Raw genomic sequence first — 22,460 nt, 5'->3', positions numbered from 1 at the left:
AATGTTTACTATTTTCTATGTCTGTTAAACTGAAGAACTCAAGAGTCATCTGCTAAAGTAATTTCATACTGGATAGGTAACATTTCATAGAGGTAATGGCCATTTTGTTCAATCATAAGACATTGCAACTTTTTCTTTTGTTGCTGATCAGGAAGATATAATTGTAGATAATTAGCACAAATTACTTAAATCATGCGTTCTTTAAGCCGACAATTTTCTTTTAATATTTTTATTTTAGATATTGTTAGATGGCATTTCGAGCACTAAGAATAAATCCAACCCTCACATCAGCTCGCGTTGCATGCAATATCTTGCGTCCTTGCGACTTAACGAAAAGAAGCATAGCGTCAACTGCCGTTTCTTTGTCACCGAATAATGCCGCAGATGTTGGTATTTTTGAATCACTGGCTGATTCTCACATAGTCCATCTGATGCAAGATGCATTTAAGCTATTTCATGATTCTACAGGACTACCTTGGTGGCTTACAATTATTTCAGGAACCATTATTCTTCGATCGGCTACATTTCCTTTGACGATACACCAGGTACTATGCTTACTTAAATTATAGATTAAAAACAAGTCATAAATCACGTATATTATAAAACCCACAATTAGGGTTATCTTTTTAGGTGAAAGCTAAATTCATACCAAATATTTTCAATGACTCCAAAGCTACTTTATAAAAATATTCCACAATTAGTCACTCATGAAGCAGCATGCACTCCTGATAGTAATCTTCTGTGCATTTTTCTGGGAAGATGGGTCACAGATACATGTTTATTTGTTCTTTTATCTTTCCTATCGATAATTTTGTCGAATTAGTGGTTTTAGAATATCAGAAAAGCGCTAATTTGAATATATTTTGAAGTTCTAGTGTTTTTTTTTTTAATTAAAAAAGACGTCATGACTGGCAGTTCCAGTTTTGTCATTTTGTGTTGCAAAACAACAATTTTAGCCCGGCAACGGCCAAAGTATTATCTAGCAAAACTCTGAGATAGCTAATCACTTGGGACAATTGAATATATATATATATATAGCCTTTTAGTTTTACAGACTATATTGCTATGCGGTGGCGCTTTCATCTTCTTAGGGCTAAATTTTCGGGAGAGTTCCTTCAGATAAATTTGGAGCTTGATCTACCCCATAAAATCCCGTTATTTGGCCTTATTAGCATGAAAAAAATTATATTCATCTGCTTCCATGCATACAGGTAGGAAGTGAAGTTTCAGAAGCAATATTTGTTCAATGAACCTCCCCCTTATTGAAAAATTTATGCATCAGTATCGGAAAAATTATTTCAGATAATGGAATCTGAGCTTAGATAATGACATATTATTTTAAGGATGCAACTTTTATTAGGATGATTTTGAGGTATTATATCGCAAAATTTGAATTTTAGTGCAAAATGTGGGGAGCTAAGGGTGGCACCTCCTCTTTTATGGATTATTGCCCTGAATATGATTTCGAAAACGTACAGAAATTAAACCTAAAGAAAATATTTCTCAAATGAAAGTGAAGAGTGATCCTAAAACTTAACACGAGTAGATAATGTCCTATGGCTGAGGTGTGCTGCAGTCCCCCAAGCTCACAAAACTTCACGCAATTTTAATGCAATTAATTCATCATTTACGTAAAAGGAAAACATAAAAAAATTGAATAAAAAAAAACTATCGGTAAACAATATCCGGGACTTTTTACTATTTTTCTTTTTTTCTTTATATTTTTTTTATCTCCCACATTCTTAAAATGACTACTGTTTTTCACTTTATTCAGTATGGTTCTTTTAAAAAAGTACATTTCATATAAAATTTAAAGTGCTTGAGTTTTAGAGAGATTAAAAAAAAACAAGTTTTTTATGAAAGTAAGGAGCGAAATTAAATTTAAAACGAACAGAAATTATTTCATATATGAAAGGTGATGTCCCCTCCTCAACGCCTAGCTCTTTACACTAAAGTTTTTTTATTGTTTCAAAAAGTAGAGTTGTGACAAAGAGTCAAACTTTGGCGTAAAGGGCGAGGAGTTGAGGAGGGGACAGCCCCTTTCATATACAGAATAATTTCTGTTCGTTTTATGATTTCTCTTAGCCACAAATGACAACCTTCCATCTGGATAAACCGCAAGTTTTAATGTCGCTCCTTATTTTCCATTAAAAAAACTTGTTTTTTTTATTTAATTTCTGAACATTTTTCAACTAATGCAAGTTCGAATTTGGCTCACCATACATAAAAAATTAAAACGAAATTTGCATATTAATTTTGGCAGATTTATTCCGTATTTGAAGGGTTGCTCGCTCCTCAATACCTTCCTCTGTACACTAAAGCTGGTAGCACTTTTAAAAACAGCTTTCTATTCTAATTAAACGGCCCCCGTGTTTCAGTAGCCGTTCTTAAAAAAATGGGACAAACAGTCAAACGTTAGCGTAAAGATCAAGGTATTGAGAAGGGGGCACCCTTATTTATTGAATAATTTCTGTTCATTTTGAAGTTTAATGTTGCTCAATACTCTCAGTTAAAAAAAACTCGTTTTTTTAAAATATAATTCCTGACCGTTTTCAAATAATGCCGGTGAATCTGGATCACTCTCCGTGAACCCCCCCCCCCCCACGGAAAAATCCTCCTTGGAAATTTCATCCAACGCAAAGTGCAACCCTCCCCCGTCAAATTCCCTCCAGACAGTTCCATCCTCGCTGAAAATCTCCCCTCCTCATAGAATTGCTTGCGGACGATTCAGTCTGAAAATTTCTCCTTGGCATTCTTTCATTTGAATAGGACTTTAATCTCTAATCAGTTTCTCGATCACTCCAGTAATACATCCTTCCGTGGAAATTATTTCCCGGAAATCAAAACAAGCGGAAAATAGCCTCCGGATAATTCCCTCGGAACATCTCCACAGGCAAAATTTGGCAAAGGGAATATAAGACAATTAAAAAGAATTTCGTATAATAATTATGTCAAATCCCCCCTTGTAACATTTACGCTGGAAAATTCATCCCCCCCCCCCCGAAAATTTCCCTCCCAAAAGAAGATTCTTCCTGTAGAAATCCATTTCAATCACACCCCCTCCAGAAAAACGTCTGTGTACTTCCCAATAACAAATACTATACGTAAATAATGGGCAAATGTCATAACTTACAGGCTTCTTCCCACGAATAGTGGGGGTGGGGGGTCATTTTACACTTAAAGACATATTTATTTGCTCCTTCAACTATACTGAAGAAAATGACTTTCTTAAAATTTTGATCGGGTAACTTTGGGGAAAATTGGATGTGGAAGGGGGCCAGTTGCCCTCCAATCTTTTTGGTCACTTAAAAAGAGCACTAGAACTTTTAATTTGCGTTCGAATGCACCTACTCCCGATCTTCTAGGGCCATTATTTAAATACGATAACCCCTGGGGAAAAAAAAAAAAAAAAAAACAACAAAAAAAAACGCATCTGTGACCTGCCGTCTTGCAAAAATTAAAAAAAACAAGTTTTTTAACTGAAAGTAAAGAGCAACAATAAAGCTTAAAACGAACAGAAATTATTACATCTATGAAGGGGATTTCCCCCTCCTCGACACCTTGCTCTTAACGCTGAAGTTTTTTAGTACTTTTAAAAAAAGTTTCTTATTGTTATAATTTAACGACCCTTGTGTTGCAGGAGTCTTTCTTAAAGAACTGGAACATAATTCAAAATTTAGGTGTTGAGGAGGGGAAATCCCCTTCACATACATAATAATTTCTGTTCGTTTTAGGTTTTAATGTTGTTCCTTACTTTTAGTTGAAAAAGCTTGTTTTTTTTAATTTAATTTCTGATCGTTTTTAAATAATGCCAGGGAATCTGTTCCCACCTCCACGAAGACATCCCCCTCCCCACGGAAATATCCTCTAGACAATCCAGTCCCGGTAAAAACTTACCCCCGGAAATACCCTTAACAAATCCACGCATAAAATTGAGACAAAAAAAAGAAAGCACGATATATAAAGAAAAATTTTGTGTAGGAGTTTCGGCAAGTTTTCCCAGTGTATTATTTCCCCTGACAAGTGTACCCCCTGGAAATTTTCCTTCCAATGGAAAATTCCCCCGTAGAAAACCCCCCCAGTAGAAAATTTGTCCCCTCTCCCTCCAGAAACTGTATACATAGTTCCCAATAAAAAATACTATACGCAAACAATGGGCAAGTTTTATAAGTTAAAGACCTTTCCCCTGGAGCTGTGGGGGGGGGGGATGTTATATCCAAAGACATAGTTATTTGGCCCTTTAACTATGATGAACAAAATGGCTATCTTAAAATTTGGTCGGACGACTTTGGGAAGAAATGGGCGGGGAAGGGGGCCTAGTTGCCCCTCAATCTTTTTGGTCACTTAAAAAGGGTATTAGCACTTTTAATTTTCGTTCAAATGAGCCGTTTTACGATATTATAGGACCATCGGGTTGATACGATCACCCCTTAGAAAAAAAACAACAAATAAGCACGCATCCGTGATCTTTCTTCTGGCAAAAACACAAAATTCCACATTTTTGCAGATAGGAGCTTGAAAACCCTACAGTAGGTTTTTCTGATACGCTGAATCTGATGGTGTAATTTTCATTAAGATTCTATGACTTTTAGGGGGTGTTTCCCCCTTTTTTCAAAAATCAAAGAAATTTTTAAGGCTTGTAGCCTTTAATGCTAAACTTAATGAAACTTCTATATTTGAAATCAGCACAATAAGCCAATTCTTTTGATATATCTATTGGTATCAGAATTCCCTTCGGGTAAATCGTTACTTACAGTTCGTTACCACGAACTATTTGATAGGAAAATTCCACATTTTTGTATATTAATTAAAACAAACTTTCCGAAAAATATTTTTTACAAAGAAATGTAAAGTTAATTTAAAAATTATTATATTCAGAAACAATTACCTTTTAAATTTCAAAAACAACACGACCCGAAATTACAAATAGAGAAAATATGAAATCAAAAACGAACAGAAACTAAATAAACAATCATAGGAAAAAACAAGTGACAAGCAATAATATATATGAATAAACATATCTTAAAGCGAGTATTTTTTAAATAGAATATCAAAATCAAGCTTAAAACGAAAAAAAATATTTTCCTTTTGAAGTATAAATGAAACTTAAAACGAACAGATATTAAATAAACAATCAATAGAAACAAACATACAATAGATATTAATGCAAAAGTCTAAAAGTCCTCTCAGCGGAAAAGTCTAAGACCTACAGCGTTATTGCCACTTTGCTTAAAACCAATTTTATGACAAGAATTTTCTTTTGTACATCCTATAGAAAACAATTATTAAAATTATAGTAATATTTTGAACCGATGAGCTTTTAGCGATTAATAGCATTATCCATCAAATATTCAGTTTAATTTATTAGCTCTTTTTAAAGTTGTTCAAGACGAATACAGTTTTACTACAAACAATTGTTTGGATACTGCCTCCTTCCTTAACTGTAAATAAAAACCAAAAGCCTACTGCGTCATTGGCGCTTCACTGAAAACGAATAATATTATCTTTTCCAGTTCTTACAGCATTGAAAATAAAAATAAAATTACAGTGAAATAAATTCTTGAACCGACGGATCTTTCAATTTTTAATATTGTTGTACATCAAATATTCAATTTGATGTTGTTTATACTTTCCAAGACTGTTCAAGACGCATATGGTTTTCAGTAAAGGGCCAATGACGCGGTAGGTTTTAGACTTTTATAGTGAGAGGAGGTGATACCCAAATTCTTGTTTGTAGTGATTTTTGTTCGTTTCAAGCTTGATTTGCATATTCAATTTAAGTTTCACTCGTTTTAAGATTTATTTATTAATTTAAATTAATATCTATTGTATGTTTGTTTGCATTTTTATTTAATTTTTGTTCGTTTTAACTTTCATTTATACTTCAATAGGAATTTTTTTTTCGTTTTAAGCTTGATTCTCATATTCAATCTAAGCAATACTCTTTTTAAGATGTATTTATTCATTTACATTATTACCTGTTGTATGTTTTTTGCTATGATTGTTTATTTAATTTCTGTTCGTTTTCGGTTTCATTTATTCTTTAATAGTAGTTTCTAGTCGTTTTGAGTTTGAATTGTAACAGGTATTTGTATCTGCTGAGCTTAAGTTTAAAATGGCCTATAATTTTCTTTTAAAAAATTCTTTTTAGGAAAGTTTTTTTTAATTAATTTTTTTTTCGTTTTTGATTGCAGATAGCTCTAAGTGTTTAAAGACTAATTATTTAAAAATCAAACTTAAAAAAAAAAATCTTCATGAAAGTATCAAAAGTGGTAACAAATTAACAATATCAAAGTGAAAAAATGGTTTTGTGTCAACCCCGGAGTTTTTATTATTTGATGTTTGAACTATTTTTAACAAAATGGCTATCTCAAAATTTTTATCGGATGGGTTTGGGGAAAAAGGGCGTGGGGGACAAAATGGTCACCTTAAATTTTATCGGATGAGCTTATCCATCCGATAAACCCAAAGGTGTGGAGAGCGGGAGGGGCTAGTTGCCCTCCGATCTTTTTTCACTCTGAGAAAATGAACTAAAACTTTTAATTTCCATTCAAGTGAACCCTCTCTGAAGTTTGTACGAGCATCCCTTTCATAAGAACCACATACATCCCCAGGTCATAGCTTACAATGCCTGCCTTCCGCGCCCTGAGGGGTGTGTCAACACCGGAGTTTTTGTTATCTGACCTTTGAATTATTTTGATAAATGGCTCTCTCAAAGTTCTTATCGGATGGGTTTGAGGAAAATAGGGCGTGGAGAGGGGGTTTAGTTGCCTTCCTATCTCTTTTGACTCTTAAAAAGTGAACGAGAACTATCAATTTCCAATCATACGGGCCCTCTTCGAAGTTTATACGAGCATACCTTCCATAAGAAACATATATGCCCCTAGAGAAATACTTACAACGCCTGCCCCGGGCCTTGGGGGGGGGGGTTGTGTTGACACAGGAGTTTTTCTTATCTGACCTTTGAACTATTTTTAACGAAATGGTCATACGTAAAGGAGTTTTTGTTATCAGATCTTTGAACTATTTTTAACAAAACGGCTATCTAAAATTTTTATCGGATATATTTGGGAAAAAAGGGCATGGGGGGGGGGCTAGTTGCCCTCCGATCACTTTTGACTCTTAAAATGGGCCCTAGATCACCCTACTTCCAATCGAATGAGCCTCCTTTGAAGTTTATACGACGACCCCTTCTATGTGAAGTTCCTCTAGGAAAAATAAATAAATGGAGTGTGGGGGGAGGCTAGCTGCCATCCAGTCACTTTTGACTCTTAAAAAGTGAATTACAACTTTCTATTTCCAATCAAATGAGCCCTCTATGAAGTATGTACGAGCATCCCTTCCATAACAATCATATTTGCCGCCAGGGCATAACTTAAAACGCCTACCCCCTGGTCCGTGGGGGCTTTGTCGACACCGGAGTTTTTGTTATCTGAACATTGAACTATTTTTAACTAAATGTCTATCTCAAAATTTTTATCTGATGCATTTAGGGCGGGGCGGGGGGGGGGTAGTTTCCCTTCGATCTCTTTTGACTCTTAAAAAGTGAGCTCGAACTTTCAATTTCCATTCAAATGAGCCCTCTCTGAAGTTTATACGAGCATCCCTTCTATAAGAACCATATATGCCCAAGGGCATAACTTAAAACGCCTGCCCCGGGGCTCTGGAGGGTTGTGTCGACACCTGAGTTCTTGTTACCTGACTTTTGAGCAATTTTTAACTTATTGACTATCTCAAAATTCTTATTGGATGCATTTGGGGAAAAAGGGGCGTGGGGGGGGGGCTAGTTGCCTTACAATCTGTTTTGAGTCTCAAAAAGTTTACTAGAAATTTCAATGTTCAATCAAATGGGCCCTCTCTGTAGTTTTTACGAGCATCCCTTCCATAAGAACCAAATATTCCCCCAGGGCATAGCTTACAACACTTGCCCTCGGGCCCTGGGAGGCTGTGTCGACCCCTGCATTTTTAGTTATATGATCTTTGAACTATTTAAAAAAAAGGCTATCTCAAATTTCTTATCGGATGGGTTTGAGGTAAAAAGGGCGTGGAAGGGGGGGGGGTGCGAGGTGCCCTCCAATCTCTTTTGACTCTTAAAAAGTGAACTAGAACTTTCAATTTCCAATCAAATGAGCCCTCTTTGAAGTAAATACGAGCATCCTTTCCATAAGACCCATATATGCCCCAGGGCATAACTTACAACGCCGGAATTTTCGTTATTTGATGTTTGAACTATTTTTAACAAAATAGCTATCTTAAAAATTTTATTGGATGTATTTAGGAAAAAAGGGTTTGGGGGGAGCTGGTTACCCTCCAACATCTTTTGAAGCTTAAAAAGTTAACTAGAACTTTTAATTTTCCATCAAACGATCCCTCTCTGAAGTTTATTCAAGTATCCTTTCCACTAGAACCATATAAGTCTCGTTGGCATAACTTATAACCCTTGCCCTGAAGACTGTGGGGGGAGTGTCCTGTTCAAACATATAACCTCTAAGTCTTTCAACTACTTTAAAGGAAATGGATAACTCAAAATTTTGACTGCATGTGTTTTGGAAAACGGTGAGTGTGGAAGGGGTGGTAGTTGCCTTCAAATCACTTTCGACTATTACAAAGGGAACTAGCCATTTAAATTTCCAATCGAATGACCCCTTTCTGAAGTTTCTACAACAACGCTTTCTATAAAAACCTTATATGCCCCCAGGACATAACTTACAACCCTTGCCCTGAGGGATCGGGGGGGGGGAGGGGGTTGTTATCCTCAAAGATCTAATTTCTTGAATTTTCAACTACGTTGAACAAAATGGCTATCTCAAAATTTTGATTGGATGTGTTTGGAGGAAATGTGGGCGTGAGAGGGAGTTAGTTGCCCTCCAATCACTTTCGACTATTAATAATAGCCCTTGCTATTTGAGTTTCTTATTGAATGAGTCCTTTTTCAGGTGTCTACGACAAAGATTTCAATAAGAACCATATTTGCCCCATGGCATTACTTACAACTCTTGCCCTAAGGGCTGTGGGGGAGCGTCCTCCTCAAAAACATAATTTCTATCTGGAAATGAACTACGCTGAACAAAATAGCTATCTCAAAATTTTGATTGGATGTGTTTGGGGAACTATTGGGCGTGGAAGGGGTGTTAGTTGGCTTCCAATCACTTTTGACCCTTAAAAAGGGCACTAGAACTCCCGATTTCCAATTTAATGAGCCCGCTTTGAAGTTTCTACGACGACCCTCTCCATATGAAGTGACTCTGGGAAAAAAAATAATAAATAATAAATTAATCATAAAACATTGGAGCCGTTTGGCCTTTACTATAGGCAACGCTATAGTGTTGCCTCTGATAGGAGCTTGAAACTTCTACAGTAGAGATCTCTGGTACGCTGAATATGATGGTGTGATTTTCATTACGAATTTTATTCCTTGAATATTAGGCGGTGTTTCCCCCTATTTAAAAAATCAGGCAAATTTTCTGAGGCTCGTAACTTTTGATGGGTAATACTATATTTGATGAATTTTATATATTTGGTATCAGCATAATACGCTAATTCTTTTGATGTATCTACTGACATTCAAATTCCGTTTTTTAGAGTTTCGGTTACGATTGAGCCGAGTCGCTCCTTACTTACAATTCCTTACCACAAGCTGTTTGATAAATCTGTAGTAGCATTTATAGCAGAACCAGCAGTATTTGGGCTGTTTATTGGTTTTTTTCTTCATTTTTTGGGGGCTTCATTTATTTTTTAGATAAATCTGTAGTAGTAGTTATAGCAGTACCAGCAGTATTTGGATGATTAATAGTTTTTTTTTTGGGGGGGGGGGCTTTTATTTTCTTACAACAAAGATATTAGATTGTTTCAAATTTGCTCGATGATTTGGGTTAATTTACTGAAGTTTAAATGGCTTTTAAACCGAAACCAGATTTTAACAAAAATAATATTTGATAAAGTGTTGATTTCCAGTCATTTCATCCTATAAATCTTGTTTTAGCTTATATCTTCATCTATCAGACATGGGTTTCGTTCGAATAGGACCATAAACCCACTCCCTTGTCGAAACAACTTATAAAAGGAATTTCTACTAGAATAAAATACCTGAAAATGGGGCAAATAAAATCTTATTCATTTTGGAACTGCTGAAGAAAATTGCGGGGCTCCCCCTCCCCTTCCACAACAAATTAAAACAACATTTCTGCTTGCAAAATTCTGAAAAACAAATAATCAGTTAGATAATGCTGTTAGGTAACGAAATAGAATATTTAGTAATGCAGATCTGTTCCTTTAGGTGCAGGTCTTACTGGGAACTAGTAGAAGGTACTGGGATTTTATTTACTAAAAAGGGTCTAAAAAGGTGCACACCGTAGAAAATTAACTGCTTTCGATCTTTTGTTTCTTAGCACAAGACTTTAATTCGACTTCATAAATTGAAACCAGAACTGGACGAAAATGTGAAATTGATTGGACGTGAAACAGCTTTAGCTGCTAGAAAGTATAGCTGGCCAAAAACAAAAGCAAAATACGAATTTGATAAAGCTGTTGCCAAAGTTCGCCTGGATCTTTTCAGAAGATATAATTGTCATCCTTTTAAAAGCCAAATTGCCAGCATAATCCAACTGCCACTTTGGATCTCTGTTTCACTTGGACTCAGAAATATGGCACTCGGATTGCCCTTTTGTAATCCAGGTATTGTTTTCAACCTATATCGCTTGTATTTATAAGTCATTTAGTCGTTTAGACACATCCTAATAGCAGCAAGGTGCAAAAAATATCTCAATGAGATATTTTTTCGGACTTAACTTTTATTCATTATGAGAGTTAACTTTAACAGGATGACAGGCAGAATCTACAAGTATGTGAGGGGGGGGGGGGTTGATATTGATAAAGGGGTTACAATTTTACTAATATTAATGCAGCTTTACTGAAATTTTCATATCAGTCGGTAAGAATGACCAGTCAGTCGGTAAAACCTGTTAACCCCCAAATTGATTTCGGATACTGACACTTCTGATAATGCCATTAGCTAATGAAAAATAGACATTATTGGAGATAATATGCTTATGAAACAAAGTAGAATAAAGCCATAAATTTGCTCCATTAGAAATAAGAAGGAGAAAAAATGTCAAGTGAGTTGGAGATTTGAAAGGTTGTTCGTGGACCAGCTGCATGATTGTATCCGGATTAGTTTTATATGCGTAGACTTATATTCCAGTTAGATTTACTCAACCTTCAGGTTCTAGTTTACGATTAGATCTTCAATAATGTGCTCATTTTTTGAATTCCCGGTTTTGGAATTTTGTGATTCACTAAATTGGAGGCTCTAGGCTCATTTTTGATAGTCTGTTTTTCCTTTTTTTTCTTCAACAATTTCATGCCGGAAATAGAACCTTTCGGAAAGAAATAATGATTTGGATTTGTTGGAATATGTTTGTGGGAATCTTAGTTAATTTGAATATGAGCTTTGGGTTGACTTTCTGGTTTCTTTCATTACATTCATTTATAAAAGTATTCTGAAACGCAACACGTAATTTTAGACATAATTAAAATTTAAGAGAAATTCTGGAAGGAACGAAGGAAATTTATCGTAAGGAAAGATTTAAGGAAATTAGGAGCTTCTTGGGAGGGCGTGAAGAGGAACACTTTGAATGGACTGGGATGGAGGAGAAGTATGCGTAGCTGTGTTGGCGTCAGGTGGATTGGTGATGCAGTGAGTAGTTGTAGGAGTAGTTACTAGTTGCTGTTTATTAGCACGAAGTTTGGTAACGTACTAATAATGATGAAGCAAATATTGTTAATTTTATAATGCAAAAATTAGTTTTTGTAAACTATGCTTAATTTTACTGCTTTTTGGAGACATGCAACTATTAAATGGATTATTTTTGAAAAAAGAAAATAAATTAAACTTCGCTTTTCATGTACAAAATCCGCCAGCAGAAAAGGGGGTATAACTAGGAAAATAAGGTTGAAATATGGTGAAAGTCCTTGGGTGCGTGCCTGAATAAGTAGTGTATATACATAATTATACCTTGGGAAGGCCCTAATCGTTTACCTACCTCTCGTCTGCTCATAAACACAATATACTAATTGTTTCATTTGGAGGGAGATTTGACCAGAAATATAAATAATAAATGTAAATTTTTCTTTCAGATTACCAGTTAGTTCAAGGACAGTTATGTGTCGAAGGAGTAGCCTGGATACCAAATCTTACCGATATGGATCATTCCTATATACTTCCAGTTACTCTAGTGCTTACCAACTTGTTCATGACTGAAGTAAGTTTTCATCTTATTTTGCAGCTTCATTTTAAATTTTAAGGTAATATGTCTTATCATAAGAATCTTTCGATTTTACGTTATAAATATGGCCAAGATTTGACTTTATAAAAAAAGCAAGAATAAATATATTTTTGCTTGCAAAATCGCCAAAATTTTATTTTTATGAGGAGACATTAATGCACTCAAATTTTATTTATTTATTTGATTTTCAGTGCACAGGTAAATGACTTAAAAATCACCGCTTTCTCACTCCTGTTGTAACTGTCGAAATGGGATAAATACTCAAATAGTACATTAAAAAGTAGATATACTGGGAGATAAAATGGCTGACTCAAGGAGTGGAGAAGCAGACTATAGGAAAAGGTTGAATGCAAGTGTTGTTTAGTTACATTGAAGCAACTGAAAAACTGGAAAGTGAGCTTCTGTAAAAAATTCTTTAATTATTATTCTAATCCTCAAACTAATAGTTGTTAAAGCTGTTTTTTAGGCTGTAAACGATTTGTTGCAATACAGTTGCATCGAGTTTGAGCCTATTGAACACCTGTATTGAGCCTATTGAACAACTGCATTATTGATGCATATCCAGAATTCTACTGGAAAGGATCCGTGGGGTTTTTGTAATACAAAAAGTAACAATGTCTTTCAGACATCTTTCTTGCTTCCTTTTTTTTTTTATAAATTTTGTTATGTTCTTTGGCTAAATGTTTTGGGTTGTCCATTAATGAACTTCATGAAATATTTTCCCTCTCTTTTATTACTAGCTCTTTTCTTTTTATTTTGAAATAACCAAGGTATAATTTTCGACCAACAAAGAGTCCTGGTTCAACTTCGTTGAAGTAAGGATGCTTGGGCTGTTTAATTTATTTTTTATTTTTACTGGTTGTATTTTAATCTAAGTTTCTCTTTTATATTTTCATTTGCTGAGGACGGCCCACGGACATAGGGTCGAAATATTCATTTAAAGTTTGGAATTGCTCTGTCTTACAGAAAAAATCCCTATTGTTCTACTTGTTATCTGTTATTTATGATGGAAAGGCAGTGTGGTCTTCGTCGCTATTTACACATTTAGAAATGACATAATTCAAATAGCGAAAAGAGATAAATCTCTAACAGTTGCCGAGTGTAATTCGCCAAAAAAAAATGCTTAATAGGAGCAGCAATTCATAGGGAGAGGGGCAAGGATTTTTTTCCTCTTTTTCTGATGAAAATTGAAACAGATTTTTGAAAGTGTAGTTTTTATTTAATTGAAAATACCGAAAAAATGTATTTTTTGGAACCTGAAGGGGGGGGGGGGGATATCCCCTTCACAATTTTACCCCTAGTTTTTATGCTTAGGTTAGTAGTCAAAAGGTGAATGGACACCCCTTGTTATAAAAAAACGACATCAGTTGGAAACAATGAGAAAACTACCAGTAGAATGAGACAAGTAAGACGTGATGGATAGTTTCATTGAAGTACCATTACTCTAAGTCCAGGTTTTTTTTTAGAGTTTACTTTTGGGCTTTAGATGAGAATAAGCAAGCAGATGCGCAAGTACTGAAAAACTAAAAATATAAATCTAGGATAATTATTTTAACATTCTGTTTGTGATGACTTCTGAAAGTATGTTCACACTACTTTGTCTACAATCTAAGTCTAATAGAAACAGTGTTATTAACTGTATTTATTTTATTTTTAGATCCTTCCTCTAGTTCGGAAGCAGGAGCTCAAGTTTTCTCAGAAAATAGTAACTTATGTATATCGTGGATTTTGTTTGTTTATAGTTCCTTTAGCTGCATTTGCACCTGCCGTAAGTTTTTCTTTCATTTCTAACACTCATGTCGTAAAAACTTATTTGTACAAAAAATGTCTTGGTGATCCTTCATCTAGATTTGCTATCTTCTTTTTTACGATTAGCTTAAGAAAAGTTTTCGTAAAAAGAACTTTTCCAAAGAAAAGCAAATAGCCATATTAAAACCTAAGATGAGTGAAAATACAGCCCTACAATAATTTAAGCTAAAAAGGAACAGAAATTGCTATTAATTAATAAACGAAACCCGAAACAAATCAAAATTAAAATAAATGTTTACATCAAACATCAAAATAATAAATGCTGCCACAGGTGAATAATAAATCACAAAAGAATAGACATTTGCGTTTGATTGAAAATGGTATGTATTTTGAACAGCGTTTTTTAAATATGTTATAGGTAATTATTATGGTGAGAAAAAAAGAACCGTTTTCCTTCTTTAGTAATTCAGACAGATAAGCACCTGAACGAGGCCTTGACACTACTCACCCATCCAATCACCTAGGGCACACAGTAGAGCCAAACACAATCAATCGTAAAGAGGGTTCCTTAGACATGCAACTTTGTCGTTAGTAAATGTGACCAAAACATTGACAAAAAAAGAAAAGAAATTACCATGATAATCAAGACGACTGGAAAAAACTCATGGAAACAGACTAATTGTTAATATAAAATGATGTTTCTAGTCGTCTTAAATTGTTTCTAGTCGTCTTAGGTTTTAATATGCTTTTTATTTTTCTTTGAAAAATCCCATTTTTTGGAAACGCTGCTTTAGATTAATTTTTATTCGTTTTAGTGGATATAGTTTTATATGATTTATTATAGTAATTTAGTTTTTTTTGAAAACAGTGAAAATTGTCTAATCGCCCACAAAAGGGATGCATTCAGTTGAACCTTGTGGTATTGGTGCATCCTTTTCTGTTTTTTTTTTACCGTTTATCTCTGATGTCGGTTATTGGGAGGGGGGGCTTTAACCCCTCCCCCTTCCATATTTTGAAAAATAATTTTTTTTAAAATGCTGATCGAAAATGTCATTTTTGGCCTTTTCGCCGTAAAAACTGAAAAAACAAATTACCCGCCTCTATATTGTAAAAATTGTGTTTAAGCCCCCCCCCCCCTACATTTTGTGAATTCAAGTATTCAGTTATTTTACTTGAATACTACGTAATGATAACTTGGAATTTTACTTAATTAAAACTGCTAAGTACTCTATTGGTGTACTTTACCACCATTCAAGTATAAGTAATGGGAATTCTTTCCAACACGGGTAAGAATTATAAACAATTTTTATAGCAATATCCTATCTATAGTTTCTTGCCATATTTTAGGCAGTATTGTTGAAAACCTCTTTACTTTTCTCATCGTTTCTAATTTTCCTAAACTTTGTTGATAAGCAAGTACGTTCTGATCTTCCAGCAAAGTACTTTATGCACCCTCTGTCACAGATTGCATCAATTGAAACTGCTATCAAAAGTTGCTATCAAGAAAATCCGTTTTTTTCTTTAAAAATTCTCTCTTTTAAGCATCAATTAATATTCTGTTTTACTATAAGTATAAAATATCTAGCATGTAGGTTAATGATAGACATTGCCTTGTAAAATCTTTAGTATCAGCCCATCCAGATAGAAGTATTTTAGAAATCTTATAGACATTCACGAATTGTTTCTTCAACTTGTTGAGTAGATTGAATTCCTTTTTTTCTTTTGTTTTTGAATTTGCTATTGCTATCTTATTCATTATTGTCACTAGATTGACTTGCGAATTAAAAAATATAATAGTCAATGTTTCTTTCAGGACATAGTTCTCTACTGGACCGTATCGAATAGTTTATCAATAGCTCAGAATTTGGCTTTGTTGACTCCGAGTTTCCGAAGGCTATGTGGAATTCCAAAGTTGGAAAGTGAGCTTCAGCATCCTTTTAGAGAGTTGGCAAAAAATGTGAAGAACAAATTTTCAATAAACAAAATTAAAACATAAGTTAGAGCAAAGCGATATGCATACCTACTAGCAAAGGACCCTGTCGAGTGAAAGCCATAAAAAAGGAATGTGTATACTCCTTTGTGAAAACTAGAGAAAAAATAATTTCCTCCTTCCCTCAAACACAAAATTATTAGTCCTCTTACACCTCCTCTTCCCCAAAGAAAAACAAACTACTGTAAGTTTTAACTAGATCTCTCACTCGATAGACCGACAGGGGTACTCTCTTGTGATGATTAGAAACCAACTGGAACCTTAGGGCCTGCAAAAGGGGGAGGGGACAAGAGGACCAAAATAAGGGTCCGAGCTGACCCCTGGTAGGAGTTTTTTTTCAGATTCACGGTCTTTTTTTGCATGGTATATTAGTGAAAACGAAAGTAAAAACTACACCAAATCAAGATTGGGAATTACCTCCATCTGTGGAAAAAATTGGACTCCTAGTGTTGCTTTTAAAAAAGCTCATAATTTTTTTAGATAACCACACCACCCAAAATATCTTGATTTTGAAGCTGTTTCTATTATATCTTATATTTTTCATCTAGTTGCCTTTTGTTTGTTTTCAATCAAAATTGTATCCCCTCAAAATGTAGCCTCCCCCCTTGTATACGGGTTGAAATACCGACAAAGTTGCAAGACTCTGGTAAGTTATTTAAAACAAGTTATAGGAAACCATGGGGGAACATTGCTAGTTTAGAATGGGATCGTTCCAAAAGGCTCCCACCCTGCGTAGGCACTTCCAGGGAAACACATTATGCCAGAAACATATCAAACCAAGACCTTGATTCTGGACACCCTTGATATGCAGTGACTTTCTTAATATTTTTACATATAATGCGCCTTTTCCAGCTGCTTTGACGAAACTAAGTCTCCCGCAGACATACCATCCGCAAAATTCTCGCGTAGGTGCTTAGAATATGCGCGTAGATTAAAATGTATTCTACATTTATGTTTGATTATTCGCAGGAGCATTGTATGCTTTCCCTTGTTTACTCCATAGACAATATTCAATTGTTAAACGAAAAACTCCAAAACACATAATTGACGCCTAGAAACAAAGTACAATTGAGAAGTAAGTAACATTTATTCATTGGCAAAACGTAACAGAAAGTGCCATAAAAGATGTTGACTTGCAAAAAATAGAAACTCCGGAAACGTAATTAATTCTGAACAGCAAAATGCAATTAAAAAGTAAGTAATATTCATTCGCTAGTAGCACACAAGGGAAAAAGACAAGAGAGAACAAATAAAAATCAGCATCACATTGATTCTTTAAGATTTTATGTGAATGGACAATATAAGATTGACAATTACAAGAGAAAAACAGGTGAAAAAATAAAGCCAGGGGCCAATCTGAATCAGGTAGAGTAAACCTTTGGTATATGTTTGGAAACCATTGTCAAATAGTGTTCCAGAGGTGTGTACTTGTGCATTGACTTTGCCATCTCTCATCAAGAGTAAATCGTCATTAGAATCATCTATAAAGGAAGGAAGATTAAAATAGATTGTCTAGAAATGGTTCCTTATAGGTCCCTACACGTGATAAGGAGTATTTAGCGCTAAACCTGCTGATATCTCAAGACATTTTAATTTTTCATATTGATCACATATTCTTGTTTTTTTTTTTGGCTTTTGCCCCTGTCCACAAAATATGTTTTCAAGTACATGTCAGGTTCCTTTACTTCTTCATCAATAAAAAGCGTGGAAATCAGGTAACTGTTGTTTTTTAATATATTTTTTAAATATGTTATTTTACCATAACATGGTACTTTCTAGGATAATAAAACTTTCTTAGAATCTTATTTCTAGAAAGTGAACCAACAAAACACGTTTTCTTTTCTATCGTTGAAAAGGATGTTATTGAAGAGGGTTGTCGTTACAAATTTTTATGGCAGAAATGATGCTATCGTTTCCTTTCCCTGCTCCCATACAATTACCCTTCGTTCATCTTCAACAAATGGTGGACGAAGCCTTATGAATAGGCCAACAAATTTGAAATTTTGAAAAAAATCTAATACATCCTAAATGTTAGACTGTTATTTTTTTTATTTCTCTAAGGTTTTCTATTCATATTAAAACGCGTTTAGAATTATAACTGATTTTGAAATTCCATGATTGTTTGAGAGTTTAAAGTATACCTGTTTCTGGAAGTAAACCCCAAAACTTTTTGTTCCGTCAACCCAGCTTACTTAACTCTTTGTCTTTTTTTTTAAATCCTAAGTCCTCTTCTTTCAGTGATACTGACTTCTTTATTTTCCAAAATTAATAATTTCATTTATGTACTACCCACGCTTACATGCAAACGATTATAAAAAAAATTCCACATAAAAAATCATTAAATTTGAGCAATTAAAACTTAACAAATTGAAATACGGGTTATTCTACAAATTTTTATCCAAGTACAATATCGATCTAGCCATTTTTTGGGTGCGCTTTCGTCATAAGGTATCCCTTCCATGTTGGAACTGAAATTTTGAAACTACTACTACTACTAACAACTCACCGCAGCAACAAGCCACCTGAGACCAACACAGCTATGCACGCTCCTCCTCCGTCCCAATCTATTCAAAGCTTCCCTCTTTACACGCTCCCAGGAAGTTCCTACTTCCCTTAAATATTTCTTTACGACATCCTCCCACCCAAATCGCGGACGACCTGCTTTCCGTTGAGCCCTTTGCGGTTGTCCGAAAAAGACAATCTTTGGCAATCTGCCATCCTTCATCTGTAGAAAGTGCCCAGGCATCTCAACCTTTCTCTCATTATAGCCCTAGAAAGTGGGATTGAGCCACACTTTTCTTACAGCCGACTGCTTGAAACACGGTCAGTCGGCTGGTTATTCAAAGCAATCCGTAGGCAATTTCTCTGGAAAATATCTAGCAAATCTTCATCCGTTTTTCGGAGTGCCAATGCTTCAGAACGATATTTGACCATTGTCATCACTTTCGGAGGATGAATATGAAGCAGAAAATATTAACTTTTCACTGTACTAGGAAATAGCGGCAGAAAGTTTAAAACAATTTAATCTTCTGACTGGATTCTTGCGGATTCGAATGCTAGATAATTCTATAGATAAATTGGACAATTAATTAACTAGAAATGAATAAGAAAAATAATAAATAGAAATAACTAGAAAAAATAACAATTATATGCGAGCAAGGAGCAAATTTAATATGTTACAACCCTCCCTCCAGGGGTTGTGGGGGTCTTGTCATCCCTACAGGCATATTTATTGGACCTTTTAACTATGCTGAACAAGCTGAATATCTCAAAGTTCTGATCAGATGACTTTGGAGTTTAGGCGTGTGGCAGGGGGTTAGTTGCCCTCCAATCTTTATGCTGTAATAATCTTATTTCAAAATTCTTCCAATATTCTAATATTGGTTCGCAGACTTATCTTCCTATTCTTCCAAACTTTTTCCAACTGTGAAAAACTACCCTGAGGCTTGGCTGTTCTTCTTTGAACATCTTCACTGCTCCCACCGTCTTTACTAATAATACTACCAGGATAATTGAAGCTATCCACTTGATCGATCTTTTCTTTACCCGAAATTACCTTTTCATCTTCATTTATTCCTCGCCTTAGCGACTTAGTCTTCTTAACATTATTTCAAACTTATTCTACCCCCTGACCCCGCAAAACCACTAAAAGTTTATTGATTTTGCTCACACTTTCATCTAGGGTACTTAAATTATCAACATAATCTAAGTCCATGAATTTTTTTTCCCATCTGATTCCGCGTTCTCCTATTACCCTCCCTGTGCTTCTTAAGACGAAGTCCGTCAAAATGATCCACATAAATGGGGATAGAATATGACCCTTTCAACGAAAATACTTTTTTGTCGCTCAAAATTGACTACATTTAACTTATTTTTTTTCCTCCCAAGTTAATCATTAATACATTAAATTCACCAAATTGTAAACCTTGTCCTTTTCAACAGAAAATGCACTACAGCATCAAATCGTATGAGTTCTCCACGTCAAGTGAGTTTCTTGGGACAGGGTTGCCACCCTGACCTGGAAGAATTTACTAAATCGGAGAGGAAAAATTTACTAGATCGCATCTGTTTTTACTAAATGCTAAAAAATTTTTTTTGCGCGTGCGGCTACGCAGCACGCGCACCATCAAGCATCGATTTTTACTATAGGAGCATAATGAATTTCTTTTTTTTTCTTCTTTTTTTCTCCTTTCCTCTTTTCTTTTACCTTTTTTCTTCTTTTTTTCTCCTTTCCTCTTTTCTTTCGTTTTCATAGTATGATTGAAATATATATATATATATATATATATATATATATATATATATATATATATATATATATATATATATATATATATATATATATATATATATATATATATATATATATATATATATATATATATATATATATATATATATATATATATATATATATATTATATATATATATATATATATATATATATATATATATATATATATATATATATATATATATATATATATATATATATATATATATATATATATATATATATATATATATATATATATATATATATATATATATATATATATATATATATATATATATATATATATATATATATATATAATGTTACCTTTCTACTTACTTTTAATTTCTCTGAACATGCTCCTTTTTTCTCAATAAAAATTTTCAAACTGAGGAGATTCACCTAATCAACTTGGGTGGTTGGCTTTTGTTTTTATTCAAATAGATTCCCAATCATCACAAATCCAAGTGTCATTATAGCTTCATTTTTAGTTGGTAAGATTTGAAACACAGAAAGATGATTTTGTCCACCTTTAGACGCCGGAAGTTAAGCGTATGCATATGAAAATAGGTGACTGGTTGTCTACCTCCGAGACAGCCCAGCAAAATTGTAAATGTAAAACAGACAAGCAAAAATTGTAAATTGTCATTTGTTTACGATAATTTTTTCCCTGAATTCATGGAAAATAAAAAAAAGTTTTGTTTACTATAAACTTTTTACTAGATTTCGGGAAATTTACTAGATCCTCTAATTTTACTCGATTTGTTTTTTTTTACTAGATCTAGTAAAATCCTACTGACAGTGGCAACCCTGCTTGGGAGGTGACCAAACCACTAGCTTTGAAGAGGGTGGGACGAAAGAGACATCTTTATCACTGCATCGGCCTCAAGCAGCTTAACGCTGCAACAATTTTGAAGTAGGTATCACGAAAACAACTCGCGAAAAAAAAACATCACGAAGACGTTTACAATACATCTAAGAAAGTTATAAAGACTACCTTCTCTAGTAAGAGAATATCAGTAAAGAGATTCTAACTGGGTTCTATGTTTTTTGTCAGAAGTGAGAATTACAGTAGAAAACGAGTTAAAGCAGGATTATTATCCGGGATAATAAACATAGAAAAATAAGTAAGTAAAACTTACTTCTTCTAAAGAGAGGATATTTCCCTTCGTCTTTCCATTAATGTTCATGTATCGTTCTATAAAAAGAGCAAATATATAAAGATATAAATATAAAAAGAGCAACTTGAATTTTTGAATAAAAAAAGACAAAAAAATAATTGGATGCCACAGTCTTGATGCATGTGCAAGGAGTTTGACATAAAAATAGCCTATCTGCTTCCTGTGCTGCAAGAGCAACACTTTGGTTTTGTCCTTATTTTCTTTTATTTTTTTATTGCTATTAATTTCAGTTTATTGAAGGAATATGGTAAGTATTTGACATATGTAGTTTTTTTTGAAAAGTCAGGACTTCAATTTGGTCACGAATGTGATTTTCTGTTTTAGAAAGACGCGTTTAATTCTTACTGGGACCAAAAAGAAAGGTCTTGGCGCGTAAATAGAACTGGAGTTTTATCTTCCTATGATAATGACCAAAAATTGATATATCCAAAAAACACCCAACCCAAAGGCCCGTAGGTCGTGACATCTATTGTTACAGGCCATTTCTGCTTGTCATTTCTGTTGAGTTTGTTATTCAACTTCTTGAGTTGGTAACTATGCCTGAGGAATATTATTTTCGATTAGTTTCACTTTAGCATACCCTTTACTTTTTTCTTTTAGTTCTGATATTAGAAAATTGGCTAAAGGCCAGACATTCAATTTTTGATCCAAGAGGGATACACTTTATTTTCAGATGATGAATAATTCTTGGTGACCTGATAAAACAACGACGTCAGTTTTTTTTTGTAAAGCAATTCATTCATAAGATAGACCATTTCTAAAATTTCAGGAGTCTAGCAAGTTCATTAATATGACATTTTCTGAAAAAAAAAAAATGAATAATGCAATTCAAGTTCATGTTAAACAAAATAGATAATCCTGTGAAAACGAGCAGATTACGATAGTCCTGATTCAGTGCAAAAGAGAGCTGGTGGCAGAAAGGGTGATCGGTGACCCCTCCATTATTACTGTTCTGTCCATCAACTTTTTAGTAGAAGGG

At 34.1% G+C, this 22,460-nt stretch overlaps 3 protein-coding genes across 5 annotated transcripts in view; 1 reads left to right on the top strand and 2 right to left on the bottom strand.

Moving 5' to 3' along the window:
* The window catches only part of sfl (N-deacetylase and N-sulfotransferase sfl), a 126,186-nt gene extending 125,967 nt beyond the window's left edge, over positions 1–219 (bottom strand). Inside the window, exon 1 of one of the 2 annotated variants that reach the window (XM_089089562.1) lies at positions 186–219. The gene's annotated coding sequence lies outside the window, so the exon portion shown is untranslated. Of the gene's footprint in view, positions 1–9; positions 128–185 lie in introns of those variants that run through there. The other variant, XM_089089561.1, reaches the window with a different exon arrangement.
* On the top strand, positions 32–16,029 carry LOC148952118 (cytochrome c oxidase assembly protein COX18, mitochondrial). The gene is made up of 6 exons (XM_089089563.1): positions 32–92; positions 239–545; positions 10,389–10,674; positions 12,136–12,260; positions 13,942–14,052; positions 15,847–16,029. The coding sequence occupies exons 2-6, from the start codon at positions 249–251 to the stop codon at positions 16,027–16,029; spliced, it is 1,002 nt and encodes a 333-aa protein (XP_088945689.1). The 5' UTR covers positions 32–92; positions 239–248.
* Positions 16,030–17,097: 1,068 nt separating this feature from the next.
* LOC148952117 (calpain-11-like) overlaps positions 17,098–22,460 on the bottom strand; it is a 286,884-nt gene continuing 281,521 nt past the window's right edge. For both annotated transcript variants that reach the window (XM_089088849.1, XM_089088850.1), the window contains exons 15-16: positions 21,443–21,498; positions 17,098–17,504 (exon numbers count right to left, since the gene is read on the bottom strand). In XM_089088849.1, coding sequence (XP_088944975.1) covers positions 17,478–17,504; positions 21,443–21,498 — 83 coding nt within the window. In that variant the 3' untranslated portion in view covers positions 17,098–17,477. The remainder of the gene's footprint in view (positions 17,505–21,442; positions 21,499–22,460) is intronic.

Source organism: Artemia sp. Qi Xiang Cuo, chromosome 5 (genome assembly GCF_049724085.1).
Source record: "Artemia sp. Qi Xiang Cuo chromosome 5, ASM4972408v1, whole genome shotgun sequence".
NCBI lineage: Eukaryota > Metazoa > Arthropoda > Branchiopoda > Anostraca > Artemiidae > Artemia > Artemia sp. Qi Xiang Cuo.
This window is presented reverse-complemented; position numbering and strand designations above follow the sequence as displayed.